The sequence below is a fragment of the Olea europaea genome, chromosome 4 (genome assembly GCF_002742605.1).
Source record: "Olea europaea var. sylvestris chromosome 4, O_europaea_v1, whole genome shotgun sequence".
Lineage (NCBI taxonomy): Eukaryota > Viridiplantae > Streptophyta > Magnoliopsida > Lamiales > Oleaceae > Olea > Olea europaea.
This window is the reverse complement of record NC_036240.1, coordinates 5865178-5887735: the sequence shown is the minus strand read 5'-3', so window position 1 is coordinate 5887735 and position 22558 is coordinate 5865178. Positions and strand designations below refer to the sequence as shown.

The 22558-nt window shown below is 36.7% G+C and overlaps 1 protein-coding gene across 2 annotated transcripts; it reads right to left on the bottom strand.

Moving 5' to 3' along the window:
• Positions 1–8765: 8765 nt before the first annotated feature.
• LOC111393393 lies at positions 8766–12715 on the bottom strand. 2 transcript variants are annotated; one of them, XM_023018900.1, is made up of 3 exons: positions 12519–12715; positions 11010–12373; positions 8766–9247 (listed from the first exon to the last, which is right to left on the bottom strand). In XM_023018900.1, the coding sequence occupies exons 2-3, from the start codon at positions 12318–12320 to the stop codon at positions 9071–9073; spliced, it is 1488 nt and encodes a 495-aa protein (XP_022874668.1). In that variant the 5' UTR covers positions 12321–12373; positions 12519–12715; the 3' UTR covers positions 8766–9070. The 2 variants fall into 2 exon arrangements, with proteins under 2 accessions (XP_022874668.1, XP_022874667.1); XM_023018899.1 differs by having other exon boundaries at positions 11010–12403; positions 12519–12714.
• Positions 12716–22558: the final 9843 nt, after the last annotated feature.

The following is a 22558-nucleotide window of genomic DNA, read 5'->3' as shown; positions in this document are numbered from 1 at the left end:
CTGTCCGTAAGTAAGTTGGAAAGGAGTAATTTTGGTACTTGACCGAGGTGATGTTCTATAAGCCCATAAGGCCTTATTCAGACATTCGTGCTAATTTCTGGTATTTTCATCTATCATCTTTCTGATGATATTTTTTAGAATCTTATTAGAAGATTCTGCTTGTCCGTTGGATTGAGCGTAATATGGTGTGGAGTTTACTAATTTAACCCCAAACTCGCTCAAAAACTTGTTCACTTGATCTCCATTCAAAGACGTTCCGTGATCCACCATCAACGTTTGTGGGATTCCAAACGTATAAATGATGTGATCACGGATAAACTCTATGATATTCTTTTGGGTGATCTCTTTCAAAGGTACCGCCTCTACCCATTTGGTGAAATAGTCGATTGCAACTATAACAAAAGTATGTTACTTGGACGATGGGAGATAAATCTTCCCTATCAGGTCTATCGCCCAACCCTTGAATGGCCAATGTTTAATAATAGGTGCCATCTCTGGTGCTGGCGCCCTTTGTATTGGAGCATACTTTTGGAATACTAAACAACTCTTTGCATACTGAACACATAATTCTCCCATCTTTGGCCAAAAATATCCACTCCTAATAATTAACCATCTCATCCTTTGGCCAGTTTGATGAGCTCCACATATCCCTTCGTGCACTTCAGCCATGATCGTCCTGGCTTCTTGCAAATTTACACACTTTAGCAAAACACCATCAGAGCGTTTTTTAAACAACTCTTCATCTATTAGTGTATAGTTCAGCAAACATAGCTTCATTTTTCTACTAATCCCTCCATTAGGTTCTTTAAGGAACCTTTTAATCTCTATTCTCTAATCCATTGCATCTTCATTGTATGCAGTGAAGTTTAATCCTTCTCGCCCTTCTTTGAGTTACGGACAATATGGTTTCATACTCACAAGTAGACTTTCGATTCGAAACCTTTGAGTACCCTGAGGCCATTTGGGCCAACTCATTTGCCACGTCGTTATATATCCTATTAACGCATTGAAGTTCTACTTGGTCGAATTCTTCTAACAATTCTTGGGCGATCTCATATTGACTTATAATGGAATCACTTTGACATTTAAAATCACCAATCAATTGGTGAATTACCAATTGAGAATCGCCCCTAACGATCACATTTTTTACCCCCATTTCTATCATTAGTTCTAGGCCTACGATTAGGGTTTCATATTCGGCCTGATTGTTGGTGCACATTCTGTCTAAAATGAACGCGAACTTGTAGCAAATCCCTAAAGGATTAATCAATGCTACTCCTACTCCTGCACATTTAGAGGTTTTTGACTCATCGAAATACAACACCCAAGGTTTTAGCTCGAACAAATTGATTTCTAATTCAATTTTTTCGGGCATGTCAAGGCATGGATGATCGGCTAGAAAGTTAACCAAAGCCTGATTTTTGACTGCCTTTTGAGGTATATATTGTATCTCAAATTCTGATAAAGCTAATGTCTAAAGGCTTACCCTTTGGTGTAAAATAGGGAACGAGAACATATACTTAACTAAATTTACTTTAGAAATTAAATAAACAGTTACGGGTCGTAAATAAGCCCTTAATTTTGTACATGTGAAATACAATGCAAGACATAATTTTTCGATAGCAGAGTAATTACATTCACATTTTGTTAATCGTCTACTTAAGTAGTAAATTGCCCTTTCTTCACCAAATTGGTCTTCCTGTGCGACCATTCCAGCTATTGATTCTTTCTCAGCCAATACGTACACTTTCATTGGCCGTCCTTGGATTGGTGACACCAACACTGGTGGACTTGATAAATATGTCTTCAGGCTTTCAAAAGCCTTTTGATGTTCTTCTTTCCAGACGAATTCGTCCTAATTTTTCAACTTTAAGAGCGGCAAAAAGACTTTAGTTCGCCCTACACAGTTAGAAATAAAGAGTCTTAAAAAGTTTACTTGGCCTAGAAACCTTTGCAATTTTTTTTTGTTGCTAGGTGGTTTGACCTCTAAAATGGCCTTCGCTTTATTTTTATTAGGTTCATCCCTCTTTTGTGTACCAAGAAACCAAGAAAGTTCCCTGCGTTAACACCAAATGCACATTTCAAGGGATTCAACTTTAGCTTATATTGCTTCATTCGCTCAAACGAACATCTTAACTGTTCGAAATGGTCCTCTTCTTTAATGGATTTGGCCACTATGTCATCTACATACACTTCAACAAAATTGCCTATCATATCATGAAAGATTAAATTCATTGCCCTTTGATAAGTTGCCCCTGCATTTTTTAGGCCGAAAGGCATAACCACCAATTCAAAACATCCTAAAGACCCAGGGCATCTAAATGCAGTTTTGTGTATGTCTTCTTCAACTATATAAATTTGATTGTATCCTGAATACCCATCCATGAAAGAATACATGACGTGTCCGGCAGTTGAGTCTACTGAAGAATCCACTGTGGGCATTGGATATTCATCTTTGGGTGTAGTGATGTTTAAATTCCTAAAGTCTATGCACACCCTTAGTTTACCATTCTTTTTTAGTACTGGCACGATATTGGACAATCATTCGATATACCTGGCTGTTCTAATAAAGCCTGCTTTCAATAATTGTTTTATCTCTTTCTTAATTTCAGGGAGTACATTAGGAGCAAAACGTCTAGGAGGCTGCCTATGAGGTTTAAAATTAGGCTTAGTTGGTAACCTATGTTCCACCAAGTCTTTATCTAAACTAGGCATTTGTTCATATTCCCAACCAAAACAATTTTTATACTCCTTTAGCAAAGCGATTAATTTATCACTAACCTTTTGATCGAGCATCTGGCTGATGAATGTTGGACGATCTTCTCCTTCATTGTCAATATTTACTTTGATCAGAGGGTCTTGTGCTTGAGCGTATCCAGGTTTGATGATCCGCATCATTTTGTCGTCCAGTTCCCTTGTAAGTACTTCTTCTTCTAAACAGTCCACCTTGTTGACTTCTCGGCCAATGTTTTGTTCCATCTCGAATACTGCCCATTTGTCTTTCAGTGCTCTTAAGGCTGCCTCTTCTTTTGTTTTGTGCTTGCATTCTTTATTGAAGCCATTAATCTGGCTTTGAAGGCTTGAATATCGGCCATTTGCTTTTATAACTTAGAATTCATTCAAGACTCCTTGATTATTCTTTTGCCAATTACTGGCTCTTCTAGGGCCACTATATTTGGCCTCATCTGTCTGAACATTTCAGTGAGTGCGTCCACTGAAAATGGCTCTTCGCTTTGCGCGACAACTTGAGTTTCTTCTCCATCTTGTACTACCCTGACAGGTCCATAGTTTCCTTCGTACATGAACTTTTCCACCGAGTTTGCTTCTGCGACAAAAGGCCTATGATCGGCCTGAACCACCTCTGCTTCGCCCTTGTTATTCCAAAAAATCAAGCATTGATGAAGCGATGAGGGTATACAACGACTTTCGTGTATCCAATCTCTTCCTAGTAACACATTGTAACTAGTAGGACCATCTATTACAAAGAAGACTGTGGTCCTAGTAGTTGTCCCTATAGTTATGTTTAATGGCATAACTCCCTTAGCTGAAGTTGCTCCTCCATTGAAACTCGTAAGGATGACTTCTGTTGGAATCATGTCACCCTTTGTCTTTGCAAATTTCCTCATCATCCTAGATGAAATGGTGTTTATAGCTGCTCCATTGTCGACAAGCACTTTTGCTACAGGGACGCCGTTAACTAGAGCTTTAACGTACAATGGCCTCAAGTGTTTACTCAATTTCATGGCTGGCCGTTTAAAAATAACCTTTTCGACAGCCTCTATTTCTACTTCTTACTTGTTTTCTGTCGAATTATCCCTCTGTGATAAATCGACGTGCAGCATATCGTGTTGAGCCTCTGTCTCCTGAATTTCCCCTTACTATTTTTTAATGCTTCCTCATCAGTTACCCAACCTGTGGGAGGGGGCATTATTTTTGGAGGTGATCCATACTTTTCAGAGCAAGACACTCTCCTCTTCCTTTTGGGCATCCCGTACAGTACGTAGAAATCGAAAGGACGCCCAGATGGCTCTCCCAACAAGTCTACTTCGTGAACTCCCTCTCGATGTAGTTGTTTCAACAGAGTATTGTGGGTACTCCTCTCCTTCTTCTTTCTACTTCTAGGTCGATTTTTTTTTCGATGTCTGTCATCCCATCTTCTTCTTCATCATTGTAGGCCTCTCCAGAAGTTTGGCCTTCTTCACATTCCAGCATGCAAGCCTCTCCTTCGTTGTCCTCCCTTTCTTCTCCTTCTTTTTCTTTATTCTTGAATTCATTGGCCAGTAAGTAATTATTAGCCACGACAGGAGGTAACATACCGAACTGGATAGTAAGGGGCTGATCTGGATCTTCTCCATCCCTTCTATCTCGCTCAAACTTTGATCTCCCAGAAGAAGTCTTTGGCAGTTCTTTCATTGATTCATCTGTACCGGTCTCTTCACTATCTTTGAGAACATTTTGATTGGCTACCTTGAGTAGTTTAGGCGCTTTAGGATGTGACACTCCCTATTGCTGCCTTATCATTCGTCCATAGTTTCGTTGGAAACGCCTTTATTGGGTTCTAGTCATCTCATCGAAGGGTACTGCTCTTCCTGCATTATATTGGAACGAATGCCATACATTTGGCCGGCGAGGTTGCGGCCTGAATGTTCTCTCATTATCTACTGGCCTGAACTGCCTCTCAAAAGGCAGTCCTTTATAGAATGATGTACCTCACCCTCTACCAGGCTGAGTGTTTGGGAAGAAAGTAGGGCGATGGGGATGCTGCCATATCCCTGGTTTCTCCGTATTTACACTCACTTCTCTTTTACATCTTGCACACAGGACGTCTTTGTCCTTTTTTGGTTCTTTCCCCTTGATTCGTTCAAAGACACTGGGATGTGGTCTAGGATCCTCTTCTCCATCATCTATGACCAACTTGAATTTTGGCAACTTGTTTTTGAAACCAGACGTCACCATGTTCACTCCAAGTGGCTGTGGAAAAAGATTTTCATCCACTGCCATCTTCTTCTTATCGTCGAACGTAATTCGTCCTGATTCAATGGCATCCTGCAATACATGACGAAAAATCAAGCAATTGTTAGTCAAATGTGACCATGCATTATGCCACTTACAATATTTTTTACCCTTAATTTGTTCAGGGTTTGGCAATTTATGCTTATCGCTCAACTTTATCTGCTTATCCCTATATAATTTATCAAATATAAGGTCAGCTTTGGTTACATCGAACGAGAACGTTCTAACCTTTATGTTTCCATCTTTAATGGGCTCATCTTTGCCCGATGGTCTAGGCTTAACCATTATAGGACAAGTATACGTATCTCCTTTGACCAGTTCGGCCGAACACATTTCGGCCTGATTGTATGACTCGTCGCTGATGGTATGAACGTCAAAATTTGGGTCTTTGTAATAAGTCCCTTTACTAGAATTTTTCATCTGCTCTTCCTCTCTTATCAGTCGTTCATATCTAATCACATTCGCACTCAACTGAAAAAAGTTAGGAAATTTCTTGTCCTGGAATTTCTTTTTTAAATCAAAGCTCAAACAACCCTGAGCGATTTTGATAAATTCTTTTTTAGACAGAGGTACAAAACACTTGCTTCTTGCTGTCTTGAACCTTTGGAGAAAACTTTCTGCCCATTCGTTTGGCATTTGACGTAGATTCGCCAAATTAGCCAAAGTGACTTCAGACTCAGTTTTATAAAACTGAGCGTGGAATAACTGTTCCAATTGTTGCCATGTTTGAACAGAGTTCGCTGGCAAGTTGATGAACCAGGAAAAAGCTACTCCTGTTAATGAACTAGGGAAAAGCCTCATTTTATGGTAATCAGTTACATCACCACTTTGCAATGTGAATCGCCCTATGTGTTCTAGAGTAGAAACCTCTCCTAAACCGGTAAACAGTGAGAATTCTGACACTTTATACCCTCTAGGCCATGGATATGCTTGGTTTACCCAATCAGGATATGGCTTTGTGTAAGTCGGCCTGATGACAGGACGCACCCCAAAAGCCACCTGATCCTGTACGATTTTCATAATCTGATTCCTCAACATAACGTTGGGGTCATATGGAATTCCTACAGGTTGGTTAACCGGTTGATTTGCATGAGGCCTGATGTTTGGTCCTCGATTGGCAACAAAGTTACCATGATTAGGGCCATTACCATTAGCTTAAACATCTATTCCCTCATTAACACGTGGGGTATTCTGTCCATTGTTTAGGACATTATCTCTTACATTTGGATTACCCCCCAAGTTAGGCATACCACTACCATTGTTCTGAATTGGCACTGCACCACCCCATTGGTTTGAAGTAGAGGGACCAGAAAGTGGTTCTACTCCTTGATTCGAATTTAGGACTGAGGGATTATGTCCCACAATTGTCCTAATTTGAAAGTGGTTTGCAAGAGGCATAACCGGTTGACATATTTGGCCTACTAACTTATTCATTATTTTGTTCAAAGTGTTTAGTTGTTTGGCCATGTTGTCATAATGTGCATTCCCATTTTGGGCAAATCTTTCCATATTATGAATATTTCGAAGATTTACCTGTTCAACGACATCTTGTGTGAGTTCTCCAAGTAGTGCACGCATGGTTCGAGGACTCAACTCTGTCATTGGTTCGTAACGACTGTTAGTGCTCTAATTCTGTCCATCTGTTCGTGGAAAGGTATGCTGTTCCTCATATCGCTCGATCATAGACTGGATTCCTCCCTGACTTGCTGCTTCCTTATCGGATCTCTAAGGTATATTGTTTCATCTTTTGTATTTTCAACACCAAACACCACTGTCCCATTGGGCGTGCCAAATTGTTTCGAGCGGGTTCGTCGCTAACAATTAAAAGGGATCAGACGATTGTGTAAGGGACAAACCTCTTGAGACAAAGTCCCAAAAAGGGGTGTTATTTATTGGCGATGACTTTACAATTGGAAATTAAAAACAGAATGCCTCCAAGGGGCGCAAGCACACGAGTTACTGAAAGAAGTGTTTAAATCTAAGCTAAGAAATTTAAAATTACATGTTCTCTGTTCGAGAGTTTTGATTCGGGGTCCTTTTGCTCTATGTCTTTTCTTCCTTTTATTCTCCCCGGATGATCTCTTTGTAATCAACCGCCTAAAAACTGCTTAATCGTTCTATAACTGCCCACTTTCCTCGTAATGACCAACTTGTCATGGAACTGCCTTTTTTAACTGCATGCCATTACTCTTCGTCGTTCAACCGTTTTCGATTGAATTTCTTGAATCGTGGAACGTGATAGGGCTGCTTAATAACTGCTTTGATAATTGCGCTTCTTGATAACCACAACACTTCATGTTTGCTAAGACCTTGGGCGACTCGAAGGTTTGGGTGAGAACAGAGTAACATTTCTGGGTGACTGCATGGCACTCCGTTGGCTCAGGTCCTGGGCGATTTGCAAACTTGGGTGATGGTGTTACCGCGTTCCTGAGCTTCCCTATTTGGGCTTTCACCCTAAATTGTCTGATTGGGCTTCATTCTTTGGGCTATCTGATTTGGGGATCCTCCCATTGTGCTTCATTCTTTGGGCCGAGTTTTTATGTGTCAACAATAGTCAATTTGTTATTTGAAATATGGCAAAAGTCTTTAAAATCAAAAGACGCCACTAGTAAATGTCTTCTCAATTAAGACATGACCATTACAAAAGGTTCTTCAAAACTTTTCCCTATTTCAACATAGCAAAATTTAATTTGGAATAAATGATAACCGAAAAAGGGAGATATCCCAAAAAGCGAGCAAAAGAAAGAGTGCATTTGATTATGAGTATGAAACTTGTATGGAAAGAAAATAAATTTTAGATTATTAAATTGTGTGGAACCTTATTTGTATGAAAATTATTAATTAAATGTGTTTGATTCATTTAGTTATTAACCTAGAAAATTTTATACCGGTCTACTTTTTAGTGGTGAGTAAATAATAGATAGGAGATAGATGGAAGAGAGAAAGTGATAATAAATTATCTAAAAAATAGAAATCACCATTCCCTAAAGAAAACGTTTTCCTTGTTTTTGAGAAAAATATGATCACGTAATCAAAAGTTAAAAAGTATTTTTTATGAATAAAATTGTCAATCAAACACCCCAAAAATAAGAAATTTGAATGGAATAAAATTACATTTTTCCATAGAAAAATAACGTTAACCGAACATACTCTAAATTCTTTTCTCAAAGAAACATGTCATTCAACTCCATTTGACTACAACCTTCTTTTTTGCTTTATTTCGAAAGGGAACCATTAGATTTAAGTAAGTTCATCTTCAAATTTAAAACAAAAAAGATTCACAAATTTAATGATTTTTTTACATGTGAACCAAGAAATGTAAAATATAGAAAGCGTAAATACATGTCGGTCTGTTGATTTTTATATTTAACGCATTAATTAAAAATAATGTAAAAAAAATTAAATCCTTACCTCTTGTCTCTCTAGATACAAAGAAAATTAAATTACGTGATAAAAATAAAATCTCAAAAATCATAAAAAAAAATCGTTGTCCAAGCTAATTTACCCACCAACACATTCACGGTCATTTACCCAAAATATCGAAATAATAAAAAAATATTTTTTTTGTAATAATTTCCATCGGTAGAGGTTTATGGTCACATGAGATCCAATACAATGAAATAAAACCATTGTGGTACTAAAATATTCAATTTTCAATTCCTACCCAGAGTTAGCTTTCTGTACTAGCTAAACTTAATTTTAGAAAGTCGGGACCATCCACAACTTTTATTTTATTTTTAACACAACCAAACACGTCAAAAGGAATCTACAATTCATTCAAGAAACATAACAGCAGAAAAATTTGAGGTTTAAAATTGCCATCACAAAGCAATCCTTGAAACAAAATGGACAACTTTCCTTCCAAAAGCGAGTGTAAACCATGATGTATGAGTGTAAACCATGATGTATGACCGTACGTAATTGCAAGACAACAACTGACTCAATATCAAATTTCCAAGAAATATTGGATGATGATTTCCAACATATTGTATTAAGAGGGGGAATGATGCATCAGACTGATGGGAGGTGAAGAAAGAATTTTCTTTTGGAAACTTCTCTAATAGCCAGCCATCTTAGTCAAACGATGAATGGTACTTCTAGCAACTCTATTGCCAGGATCGAGTTTCATAACAGTCCTGAGGTCTTCGGCCCCGAGCTTGTATTTCTCCATGCTCTCGTAAAGAAGAGCACGTTGTACGAGGACTGATACATTTGAGTCATCATGCTCCAGCACCTGCACAAGATAATGCAGCCTATGAGCCTTTTTTATCCTGAAGGGCAATGCAATGCCAATGAAATGATGCCACAACACAAAAATGAAGGTACTATCGCGTAGTGTTCATAGAAAAGCAATTGGAGACAAATTAGGTCATCCACAAACTGATGCTTCCTTTGCACAGATCAAACTTCATAAACTCCTTTTGAGACACACAACAAATAACATATTACAAATATAAATAAAAGTGGCTTTCGATTAAAATTACAGAAAGGGTAATGCACGTATTGTGACACTAAATTTCAACGTGCCAATTTGACTGGTACATAAATATTCTTGAGGGCAGAGCTAGACATTGAATTGCAAAATGCACAAAGAAAAATAACGAGAAAATGTAAGTGGTAGGGGCAAGATCTGCAGAAACATGTCCTAAATTAGACTGCCACACAGCAGCTTCCTTCTCTATATCTCATGAGCAATCATGCAGACAACTTGTGCACACTCAGTCACAGTCCTCTGTCCCTCATCCCATCCCACACGCGCAAGCATTTGCAAACATACAAATAGATCATGTTGGAGTACACAATTGAGGTGGTTATGGAGTCGATATTTACTTGCTGTGGCGATGATTAGATCTTGAAACGAGGAGGGAAGGGGGGTTGAATTTTAGGAGGTTCTCTTTATCTCTCTGCACATTCTCTGTTTGACATTGGGGGATAGCGGTCAGAGGGGGATGCTGCTACCAATGGCAGAGGCTGTAAGCCTGCGACGCCTTCATGCCCTTCATCTTCTCTTTTACTTGTAAGTTTGTAGAAATTTTCTGGGTGTCAATCATTTTAAGACAGATTCGAGAATTTGAAATCGATAAGGGGTCGAGAGTTGAAGGAGAGATGTAATCAATATTGGGAAGAAAATTGATTGTGTTGTTGAATAGTGAGGTATGACACTGGTTGTGGCAAAAGAGTATAGAGAGAGATGCCAGATGGCATTAAGTCGGCAGTGATCGCCAGCGCCTTGCAATAGCATTATGGTCTGTCAGGTTGTTGTGTAGAAAATGGAGGGCACAATATGGCCAATGAAAAATAAAAGCAAAATGCCTTGGTAGGTAATAAATTTGACAAAATTATAAATGTTAATACATCAGCAAGAATGACCATTTTGTTCAATATTACTTAGGAAAATGTTTACAACGGGGCACATTGACCAATTATAAAACCTAAAACAGGAAGATTCAGAAAAAAATTAAACTTGCAGGTAAAATCAAACTAGTGAAATTTAGTGATCTGGTAAAAAACACACTTCACACTTCTACAAAATTATTCGAAGAAACAGCAAGAATAGATGTGAAAAGCAAGCTTTATCATCTCTTTTGAGTAGAGAGTGATAACCTTTTCCCAGTTTTAAAGGAAGCTCGATCATCTCTTCACAATTAACCATTGATGTCAAATGAGCATAGAGATTGAGTTGACAACAACGAGTCTATACCACATTCATCCTCCAACAATCCCAATAGTTTCACTTTGAAATTGTGCCTTTCAATATCATTAGAAATCTATACAGAACATCTTCCAAGAATCATAGCATGACTTACCTTTTAAGGTTTTCAGAATAATATTTCAAGAAGCAATAATTAGAGCTAGCATAACTTTGGATCAAGCAAAAATTATATCCTCCGATTCCACTTTCTCAGGTTCAATTTATTTGTCAGGTCCCATAGACATCACAAATTATTTCAATAAACTGATATTGGGAGATGACATCGTTAACAAAACAATCTAACCTTTGTGCAGTCGGCCACAGCCTTTTTGTACTCTCCAACTTCCTTGTAACATGAAGCTCTGCAGGTTAAAACCTCTGTAGTCCCATCATCATCACCGGCCTTCTCAAGTAGAATAACAGCCCAAGACAACCATTTGATAGCATCAGCATACTGCCCCTGCTTAAGATTATCCATACCCTTAGTCTTTGCAGCTGAACCGGTAACTCCGGTGGGTGGGGGTGGAAGCCCTTCAATCTCGGTGGTCCCACCAGTATCATGCCCTCCAAATTCTGAATCCATACCCCAATCATCACCCCCTGAAAACTGCTGGCTTTCAAATCCTTGACTCTGGTTTGCACCACCACCGGAAGAAGAAAACAATGCGTCAAAATCATTTACCCCCACAGACTGCCCTGATGGCTGACTTTGACTCTGAGGCTGAGGACTTGAAAACCCAAAATCACCCATTGGATCGCTTTTAGTCGTGGGAAAAGCACTTGATGGAAATGACGATCCACTTGTCTTTGGAGCCACATTCTTAAAATCCCCAAACTCGTCTTCAAGACCACTCTTCTTGCTCCCTTTATTCTCTGATTTCATACCACCAGTTGGCTTAGAGCTGAAATCAACCAAAGATCCAAAAGGGTCCTTATTTGAACTCATACCACCACTTCCTGCCATACTCTTCATAGACGGACCACCTAGATTCGAACTCTTAGCATTATTCCCACTCAAATTCACATTCCCACCACCTATACTCGAACTCTTTGGATAATTTCCATCCCAATTCATAGTTCCACTGCTATAACTAACATTAGTCCCCGAACTTCCACCATTGTTCACAGAACTGTTCATTTTGGGCAATGAATCAGCCATTTCCCCCATCGAGAGCGTGCTTTTACTTGCAGTTGGAGCTGCGTTTTTCAATGGCACATTGGTGCTGTTCTTGTTGCCACCGATTGCCGAGCTCACCAAATCCCCAAACAAATTCGGGTTCTTACTATTCACAATCCCGATACCCAAGCCACCAGAGTTCATTGGAGCTGAAGAATTCCAGCTCTTCCCCAAAATATCTCCCACCATGGAAGTCGGGCCGGACAAAGACCCAGATCCACTAGACTGGATGGGATTCACCGGTTTATGGGTCCATGCCGGTGTCGTACTGGGCTTCGAATACGCAGATGAATGCGTATACGAGGTGGATGAATACGAGGACGTCTGTATTTTCTGATCGTTCAAAGATTTGGGGCGTCCCGTCCCGATCCCAATATCGAAATCAAAAGCATTCAGTGAGCCAGACTTGTTATTATATTTTCCATGACTCGAATTCATCCTTACTTCCTAGTTATTTTGTGGATTTTTGATTTCTCGATATATGATGAAAACTTTAAGGAAATTGGGGGAAAAAAATAAATCTGTAAATATATTGCAGATCAGAAAGAAGGAAAATGGGATATTGGGAAATCGATAAAAAAAAGAAAAAAAAAAAAAAAAATAATAATAATAATAATAAATAAAAAAATAACGTACCTGATTATTATCCGAATGTTTTTATTTTTTCCTCTGTTTACACAATAAAAATTTGGATCGGAGATAAAGAAGGGGGTAGTGAAAATTCTGCGTGTCGAAGAAGCTCGATTTTTCTGCGGCTGGAGCTATAAATTAAGGCGGTGATGTGTTTTTTTGGGATCAACGATTCTTCCAAATTTTAAGATGGAAGAGAATGGCGACGTAATTTCATGTCTAAAGAGGTAAAAGTAAAAGCCAATTTTAATGGTATGAGGTGAAAAGTGACACTTACTTAAATTTAGTTTCAACTTATTTATTCAGCCCTTAATGAAAAGTTATATTTTAAAATTGTATTCTCGATATTTTAAATATCGTTCTCGACATTTGATTTTTTTTATCAATTTATCACGAATTTTGAAAAGTGACTTTCATTAGAAGTTACATTAAAATAATGTTTCTAGACATTTCATACGTCATTATCGACATTTAAACACCGTTTCATTTGTTTAGAATTATATTTTATTTTGAATATGACATTTCTTTACATTTAAAAATGTCGTTCTCGACATTTCTGAATCAATGAAAAATATAATATTTATTGTGATTTGACATGTAACTTTTTGAAATAAATATGACAGGTTATGTGTGAAAATTTTATTGATCAATAACAATATTACAAAAATGTACATTTTTTTGTCTTAGTGTGGAATTATAAATTGTTAATAAGGATATTTTTGTCCAAATTCTTCCAAATTAGACATTTTTGCAATGATGGACATTTTTGGAAATAACTAGGTAAAAATGAACATTTTGTGAAATTTTCTCAAAGTAAAATTGATCAGAAAGGGGCTACTTTTAAAAATGGAATAGTCAAAGAATGGAGATTCTACTTCGACTTGTTCAATCCTCCTATTGAGTGTTAAAAGAAGAAAAATACCCTTAAGTATATTATATATTAACAAAAGGAGGTTTTGTTTAAAAGACATTACTCCCTTTTTGTTAATAAATAAAAATCAAACATTTTCAACTTAAAATGTCAAAATTAGCAAACTTCTCATATTTGTTTACTCAAACATAGATAAAAACACATTTATCTTTCATCTGCTTCAACCTCAAAATTGAGAAATTCATCGAACGCGGTAACTGAAATTCTTTTATATCAATCTTATTAAATCAGTAAGTTTATAATACACATATTTAATTTATTTCGTTAAATTATTTTACGTTTACATAGATAAAGGTTATTTCGACATATAATGTTAATGTGGATAATTTTATTAATAGATTTGTGAAAAATTTTAAGTTTTTGACGAGAAAAAATTAATCTGCATTAATATTGAAAAATTAATCTGCAAAAGTTTGGTGTGTTTATTCTGCCGGACAGCGAATTTGGACTGTCGCTGTCCAGTTAACAATTGAAAAAATTCGACTGTATAACCTGACTATTTAACATCCGACTGGACAGTTGGATTGAACAAACTGCGGTCGAAAAATGGTCGGCTATTTTTTAAATAGTCGGCTGTTTCTTAACTGCCGGCTGTTTAAATTTTTTTATTTCGTTCAATATTTTCTTACAATTAAAAATTCTTTTTCGTCATACAGATATGGTTATAGTCTCAATTTGTTATTTTGATAATTTCGAATTGGACGAAAGAGATCGATAGGTCTGAAAATGGATAAGTGATAAGCGTGGTGGTATCCCAATTTTCATAATAGAAACAACAACGTATGCAAAACTCCATAATGTTTTACAAAACAAACTAAATGTCGATCTCTCTCAGTATGACATGGAATTGAAATTTAAATTCAGCGATCAGGAAGTTCCGAGTCCACCTATGACAATTTCTTTTGATGTCAGAGTGAATTATCTGTTTGAAATGAACTATAAGCACTCGACTCCTATTTGAGTGACTTTAGTGTGGAAAAATATCTTCGAAGATGAACAAGTAGACTCAGATAGAGGGGATCACAATGCAACTGATTTTTGAGATACGGTCCACATAGTCCGTGAAGATGATGCGATTATTCCAGAGACAGTTACTCACAGAATTCTGTCTGTAATTCACGACAATGAGTGTGAAAATGCAAATACTTTTACAGACAATGATTTGATCGCTTTATCCCGACAGAGACATGAGCAGGGTCAGACCTCAAGAGCTGGATCGAGTGAACCGTTCTTAATTTCTCCCGTGTGGTTCCGATAGTGAGGATTTGTATGTCCAGCAATTGTTTGAAACGAAAAAGATTTGCAGGAAGCTGTGCATCTAATTACGCTGAAATACAACTTTGAGTTCAAAGTGAAAAAATCGAACAAGTTGTTGTTGACAATTGCCTGCATAGACGACAGTTGCCATTGGCGTTTGCGAGCGACGAAAATGAATATGAATGAATGCTTTGTAGTTCGCAAGTACACATGAGAACATACTTATGAAGTGAGATTACGTCGAAATGATCACAATCAAGCCCGAGCTTGGTTTATTGGTCGACAGATAATGTACAAGTATCAGGATCCTCGTACGATCTACAAACCATCGGACATCATTAACAACGTTCGTCGAGAGTACGGAGTAATTTTGAGCTACCAGAAGGCCTGGAAGGCCAAGGAATGTGCGTTCAAGGATTTAATGGGCTCTACAGAGGAGAGCTATGCTAAATTGGCCAGGTATTGTCATAACATGGGGAAAACTAATCCTGACTCGAAAATTTTTATTGAAACGGAAGGTGGGAATTGCTTCAAATTCTTCTTCATGGCTTATGGACAATGCATTCGGGGATTTCGAAATGCAGTGCGACCCCTAATTCTAGTTGATGGTACAACATTGAAATCTAAATATCAAGGTAAGTTGATTATTCCTACATGTCAATATGCCAACATCCAAATTTACCCTCTTGCGTTCGGCATAGTCGATAGTGAGAATCACCTGTCGATGCGGTGGTTCTTCACAAAGTTAATGGAAATAAACGGGGAAATCAAGGACCTTGCATTTGTAACAGATCGAGGACATACTTTAATAAGTGGTATCGCTGAAATTTTTCCATATGCACATCATCGGTATTACATGTACTATATTCAAGATAATTTGAAGACCGGGTATCGGAGCAAAGGTATCGTTTCATTATTTAGGAGAGCGACTGAAGTCTACACTGTTGAAGAGTGTAATAAATTCATAGTTGAAATAGGAAGTAAATCATTTGATGCATGGGATTATCTAACGAAAATGGGGATTGAACATTGGGCGCACTTATTTTTTTCAGGACGTCGATACAACATGATGACGTTAAACAATACGGAGTCTCTCAATGCATTATTCAAGAAGGATCGAGAATTACCCATTCTTACACTGATTGAGAATATCCGTATCAAGTTGCAGCAGTGGTTACACGATCGACGTGCGGAATCATAGAATTGCACGAGCGTGCTAACCCCGACACAAGAGGGAAGACCATTCAAAGTTGCAGAACTTGCAAGACAGTTGAATGTCGAACCACTAGACGAGCTGCGCTTTTCAGTGGAAGGTACACGTAATACGGCATACATGGTGGACTTAACTGATAACACATGCAGTTGTAAAAAATTTCAGTTGGAGACTTTTCCGTGTGAGCATACAGTCGCGGTGAGGACAGCTATAACATTGTACTTTTATTACTACACGATTGATTATTGAAGAGCTGCGTATGCTGAGACAATATTTCCTCTGTCGAACGAAGCTAAGTGGGAAGTCCACGATCATATTCGCCTACTGAATACATTGTTGCCACCTCTCATTGAACCGAGTGGTCCTGGACGTCCAAGTACGTCTAAAATATCATCTACCGAAGAATTCCCACGACCTCGTAGGTGTAGCCAGTGCAAATCAGTAGGGCATACTCGCCTATTATTGTACAAGTCACGTTCATCTTAGATCATTTGGTAATATTGTCCATCTGAATTAAACAGCGTTTGCATTTATTTTACGATATTTCAAAAGTCGTCGTAGTTAATAATCATTTCATAATCCATTACAGTGTGTTACAAACATTTCATAAATACGACAAATCAATATTTACAGTGTTTACAATTATTTCGTAATTACAAAAAATTACAACTAATAATTACAATAAATCTATGAATCATTTTTAAAATAGAATAAACGCCAACTTATTCCGCCAACTTTGTATCCAGGATTAGTTGATTCCATCAACCTTATGTGCTATACTCAGAAATTCGATGTACTTTAATGCAAAAATGGCACAATCGCCCCTACAACTCCTATCAGTTCTAGACGCAGTGCGCCGACCTCCCTTGATATAACTCTTGCACCATAAATTCAGTCAAGCGATGGTACAAATCATCAGAATAATCACCCTGAGGGAGAGGAAGTGACACCGGCAATAGAGGTGATGCCTTTGGCGGAGGTGATGCCCTCAGCGAAGGTGACGCCCGATCAACAGGCTCGCGGTCCTACACAAACTTACATATTATTAACTTATCAATAATTGCTAATTCATATAAAATATTAATGAATAATTCACTTACCCAGTCTCGATCGAGGATCGAATCGGACATCTAGTCGTCTTGGGTCATGCCTCCTCCTCCATCGACGGCATTAAAAGAGTTATTACTTCAAGCTAACATATTGACATTTTAAAAAAATAAAATCATGTAATGAGATTTTAAACTATGTACAATATAAATCACAAATTTATAATGCTCACCTAAAGATCGTCGAGGAGAGCCGATAATTATTTCTCAGTGGGACATCCTTCCGCTCGAGATGCTCGCCAATGGTGCATCCGAGGGCAGCGTATTTTCTCTCGCCGCGCAAAGCGGATACCCAATATGGGGATGGTTTCATACGCCTAGACCTGCAACACATAAATTAATACATACAAATTTAATAGAAAAAAATATTTTAACATTAATTGCGTTAATCACTTACCTGTAGCGCCAAGGGGAATCCATACGTGTCGTACTTACGAACGAGCCCCTTGGGCTTCGAGTGCAGTCTGGTGAAGTTGTGGACGATGTTCTCGAAACATCGGCGGCCCCATGGATAGCTGTTGAAGCGATCTATGTCGGTGACGATCTCGAGGTGGAAGAGGTCGATCGCAGTCTTCTTATGGTGACATCGCATCGCGCTCTCAATGATGTAGACCAGACCTAACTTTAGTCTGTCCAACATCTCGTCACTCCTCCTGATTGCGCCATCAGCTGAGACAAACCACCCCCCCGTCCCTAAAAGTAAGTGTCCTGTAGCCTATTTCTTCTCTGAGTCCCACCGTTAGCTGCCTCATCGCCTGTAATTTTCAATACAGTCAGCAGGGCAAACTCGAATATGGAAAATCTAGCGACTTTGCCCTCGAGGTCGAAGTGGAGGGCATCACTTTCAATTGGACTCAGCAGCTAACATAAAAGAGCATCGATCATCTGACCTGAATACTGCAACTCTCTTTTAGGGTATCTAGGCCACAGAAAGTACCGACGCAGTATATCTGCATGCTTGTCGTTCAGCAGCTCCAAGACTTAAGGTGAAACTGTCAAAGTTACTGTTAACTTTGCCTAACATCTGTCTCAGCTCTGTATCCAGATTATAATCCATCCTGCAAAAATTGAGACAGAATATTAGAAGATTGTATATGAAATAATGGAATGAAGCATAATAATCCAAAATTAAGCAAACCGAATTTTTAACCGTATTATCGAAAATTAATAATTACCATAGAAATAAAAATTAAAATAACAAAATATCAAAATAAAATGGAAATTAAAATTAAATTTATAATAACAATGTCTTTAACTAGTGTTTTCGTTTTTTTTTTTTAAATCAGTCAAAGGACAAAGTGAAAATAAGGGTGGGTCAAATGACCATTTTCACTTATTTCCTCTCAAAAGGAGGAAATTAGGCTTGAGCCCCATTTTCTTTAAAAATGATTTTTATAATAGTAATATTTTTTTTGATATGATTGAAAGTAAGATTTTTTTAAAATAATTTATTAACAAATTATTTTTTTGAAAAAAATGTGATTAAAAATAAAATTTTAAAATAATGAATTTTAAAAAAAGTGTCTCAAACATGAGCTTCGATTAAGACTAGACAAAACTCTTGACTCGAACTCAAATTGAGTGGTTATCTTAAATTAAATACTTGAATGGATTTTTGAATCGATAACCAATGAGTTCGGTTTAGTTCTCAATTCTAAACTAAGAATTGAATCTCCCTAATTTTATTAACTTAAATAAGTCAAACAATTTTATTTTTTCTAAATAAATTTGCTAATTAATTAATTTAATCCAAAGCCAAAATATGAATTTTCTATTTCTACTTATTAACCCAAGCCCAACTTAATCAAAGTTTTACCCAAATATCTCATTCTACCACTTTTTGTTGTTCTAGAGAAGTTGAATTGAAAGCTTGATTACGCATCTTTTCGTTATTGTGACATCGCTATTTTTCTCTTCATGTGATTTTAATGGTCAAATCTATAAAAATTCAACAAGGAAGAGGCGCAAAAAGATATTGAGATTGGACTAAGTTATTTTATAAGAGCTGGTAATGTCAAATTTCAAATTTTTACGAGTTTAGATATAAAAATGTAAAAAGTGACTATACGATAAAGTAAGTTTTATATTTGATTGTGCATTTTAAAATATAGGTTGAAGTAATCTCGGCAGCTTGGAGAATCCCAAAGTATCTAGTAAACTTACCTATTATTGTAGTTTGAGCCCCGTTCTTAGGAAAAAACGCATTATCAAACAATGTTTTAACATCATTTTAATCACAGATTCTTTAATAAAATAGTATTACGCACAAATTCAAAATTTCTCCTATTTTTTGACCTCAAATTTTCCATCAACGCATTATTTAAAAATACATTTTTTCCTCAGTTGTAATATTTATTTTTGCCTAATGCAAAGACAGATGGATATTCCAGTTAGTGCAACTTTGAATTTTATTGGCCACAATGTCCGAAACACTAAATTGAGAGATGGTTCCTCTTCATTTCCCTCTATTTTTCTATTTTATGAAAATTCAATAGACTTTTGGACTTGGTCCAGAATATATCATTCTCTCCATTAAAACTTGCAATTAGACCATCAAATTTAAACTCAAACATGATCTTCTCGTAAAAGTGAATACGCCTTTATCTTCTTGTCCTCAATTTTGATATTAGTACTCTATATCGTAAATTTGATTGATCATTTTAAACAAAAAGTTGCAAAATTGGAGATGAAAATAAAACGATAGATATCGTAGGTACATACTAAATAGGGTCACAATCATATCGATTATCACCACAATCATGATTCTAATATAAATATATCCGTGTATACTTTCTCTTTCTATCTTTTAATCAGTATTTCAAAATTTATTTACCTTTTTAATTTTTAAAAACAAAATGCTTATACAATTTTATTTACCCTTCATGAGGCCAGGTGAAAATGTAGAAACCTATTTATTCTTGTTATTTTAAGTTTTTATTATTTGTTTTGCTATTAGAAGTTTAAAATTGATACTATCGAATTTATCATTTTGATATACTATTTAGGTTATTGAATATAAAAGATATGAATATGACCGTTTCGTTCCTTCTTGCCATTATAATGAGTTTATGATAGTTGATTTTTTTTTTTTTTTTTAAAACTAAATTCTCATAGTCTTGATATTTTTTATTGCATAAATTTTCTTCAAATTCTTATTCATGTTTATATTCTTCTAATTATAATGTTGTCTTGAATATCAAAAGCAAGAAAAATAAAATTTAACATAAAGTTCACCTCAAATTTGTGAAATGATACATGCTCAATGATGGTTGAGAAGCGTTTGATTTGTTTTAACCTGATATTTTTAATCTACAAATTTAATTGTTAATTAGTTTAGCCTTGTTTTCATTGTCGTTTTATTTTTTGTTGAGTGTAGTAGGTCGTTTAATTTATTTTAAGTGATATTTTGCGTTTTATAGATTATATTTTAGTTGAAATAGCTACTTAGTGTAGCTTCCCTTGAGCTAAGTGCAATTTGGGACATTTTTCAACCTAGCAAATATTTTGCAGTTGTAATAGTTTATTCTTTTTATATTCGAACTTTGATTGCTATTTTTTTAGTTATTAAACAATACAGTATTCTCATACACGACTCTTCAGTACTATTTATTGTTAAAAAATCACTTATTAATCCTGACAAGGTCCCTTAAAAAATTTTGGCCTTACCCCCAGAATGCTTGAGCAAGATATGCTATAATTACATCAATGCAGAATTCATTCGTTGGTATGAAGATACATTATGTTTGTAACATTTTGTCAAATGCTTAGAGTTGTCACTCTACAGGCCTTTGAAAATTTATTGAAATAATTAGGATAATTCGGCTATATTTTTCCTTTTAAGAAATAACAAAAGTAAGAGCCAATGTAATTGCGACAAAAAAAGTCTCTTGTTAGAATGAAGCGGTCATTAAGCATAAAAATATATATCTTATGATAGCAAATCCCATGACTACAAGCGTGCTAGCTAAAGTTCATAAACATCGGATCGAGAACATGCCTTTTCTTTTCAATAATTTTGTTCTACATTTGGAACGATGTTGTCGGGCATCCATTGTGGTTATTGCAGTTTGAACCCCGAATTACATGATGTTTATTCGTAGAGCAAAGTACCTTTTTGGAGATGGTATTTGTGATACATGAAAGGAAAGTATTGTGAATTTCTATTGAATTACGTTGTTGGCGGTTTTAGTACATGGTCTGTTAATTACTCACCTAAAGGTTAACCGTCGAGGCTGTGACCAAGTGGAAGAATGTAACCATATACATGGCGCTCACATTTTTTTGGGCAAGATAGTTACAATATCATACGTCATTTTTTTGGATGAAGAAAGGGAATTGACAGGCCTCGAACGTACTGCTTCCGCCTAGATACAACAGTGATCTCTTCGGGGTTTGCTGTATCTATATGTGTCTGGAGATGGGTATTAAAGCTGATGAAACTTCAATTGTACAAAAAAATGTTACAATCCAACCCATTAGAACTTTGTGCCCTTGTTCACCCCGACTAAAGAAACAAGCACCAAATCAAGGGAATATTTGAACTACCATTGCCATTGTGACTTAAGGGTAGGAGGGCCTTTGTCAAAGAACACCTCAACACCACAACTAGCTGGAAAAAGACTTTTCACCATCTTGTACTAATGACATACCACTATATGCCAAATTCCTGGTGGAATATGATGAAATTTAATAGAAATTTTGTTCTTCAGTGAGACATTTCTATTTGAGAAAAGGGGAATGAGCCGGCTCGAACACACTGCTTTGGCCTTAAAAGGACCGTGCTTTGATCAGGATTGGTTAGAGGGGAGGGAGGGGAGGGGAGGAGCTGAAGAATGCTGATTTAATACTAAAGCTGATAACAATTCATTCCATAAAACAAAGTGTTAAGATTTCATCTACACCAGTAAAACTGCGGTGTGACTAATATATACACAAGTGACTCCCCATTTGTATCATACAAAGGGGGCATACTTCACTACGTACACACGCACACACATCCTATTGCATGTAAACACAGTCCAGAAGAGAGTACGCTATTATGCTATAGCATGAGATTTCTTAGTAAAATCCTTAATTATTCCGCTATCATATAACTGCAACACCGTGTGATCATATTCTCATCTGGTTTTTCGTGAACCTGGCATGGTTCGCACATGTAAAGACAAGCCTGATTACATTCTTTTGGAACATAAGGTTTTTGTTGATTAGGCCTCGCCCAATTTCCGTGGAACGCTTCTAGAGTTTTGAATCCTTCCTCTCCTATTCTTGCAAGATCTGCCTTGGATAACGTTTTTTAAGGCACTATAAAGAAGTATGAAGAGGTTACAAGGAAATGTTTTGTGTTGCTCTTGATGCTTTGGATATAAGGTGAAATCTCTTTATATAGAAGCTCAATGTCTAGTGTGAGGGTAAAGTAACTAAGAAATATCTAAACAAGTGGACTTTGGATTCTATCTTGTGAGATTCCTTTCAGATGTGTATTTTGAGCACTTTTCCAATCCCTTTTTCTTTTCAAGAGTAATAATAATCAGAAAAGAAA

Excerpts from the sequence above, each read along its gene's own strand:
- LOC111393393 (XM_023018900.1), bottom strand. The coding sequence starts at position 12,320 with ATGAATTCGAGTCATGGAAAATATAATAACAAGTCTGGCTCACTGAAT. Across the intron at positions 9,248-11,009 it reads CTGTGGCCGACTGCACAAAG|GTGCTGGAGCATGATGACTC; the intron begins GTTAGATTGTTT and ends TATCTTGTGCAG.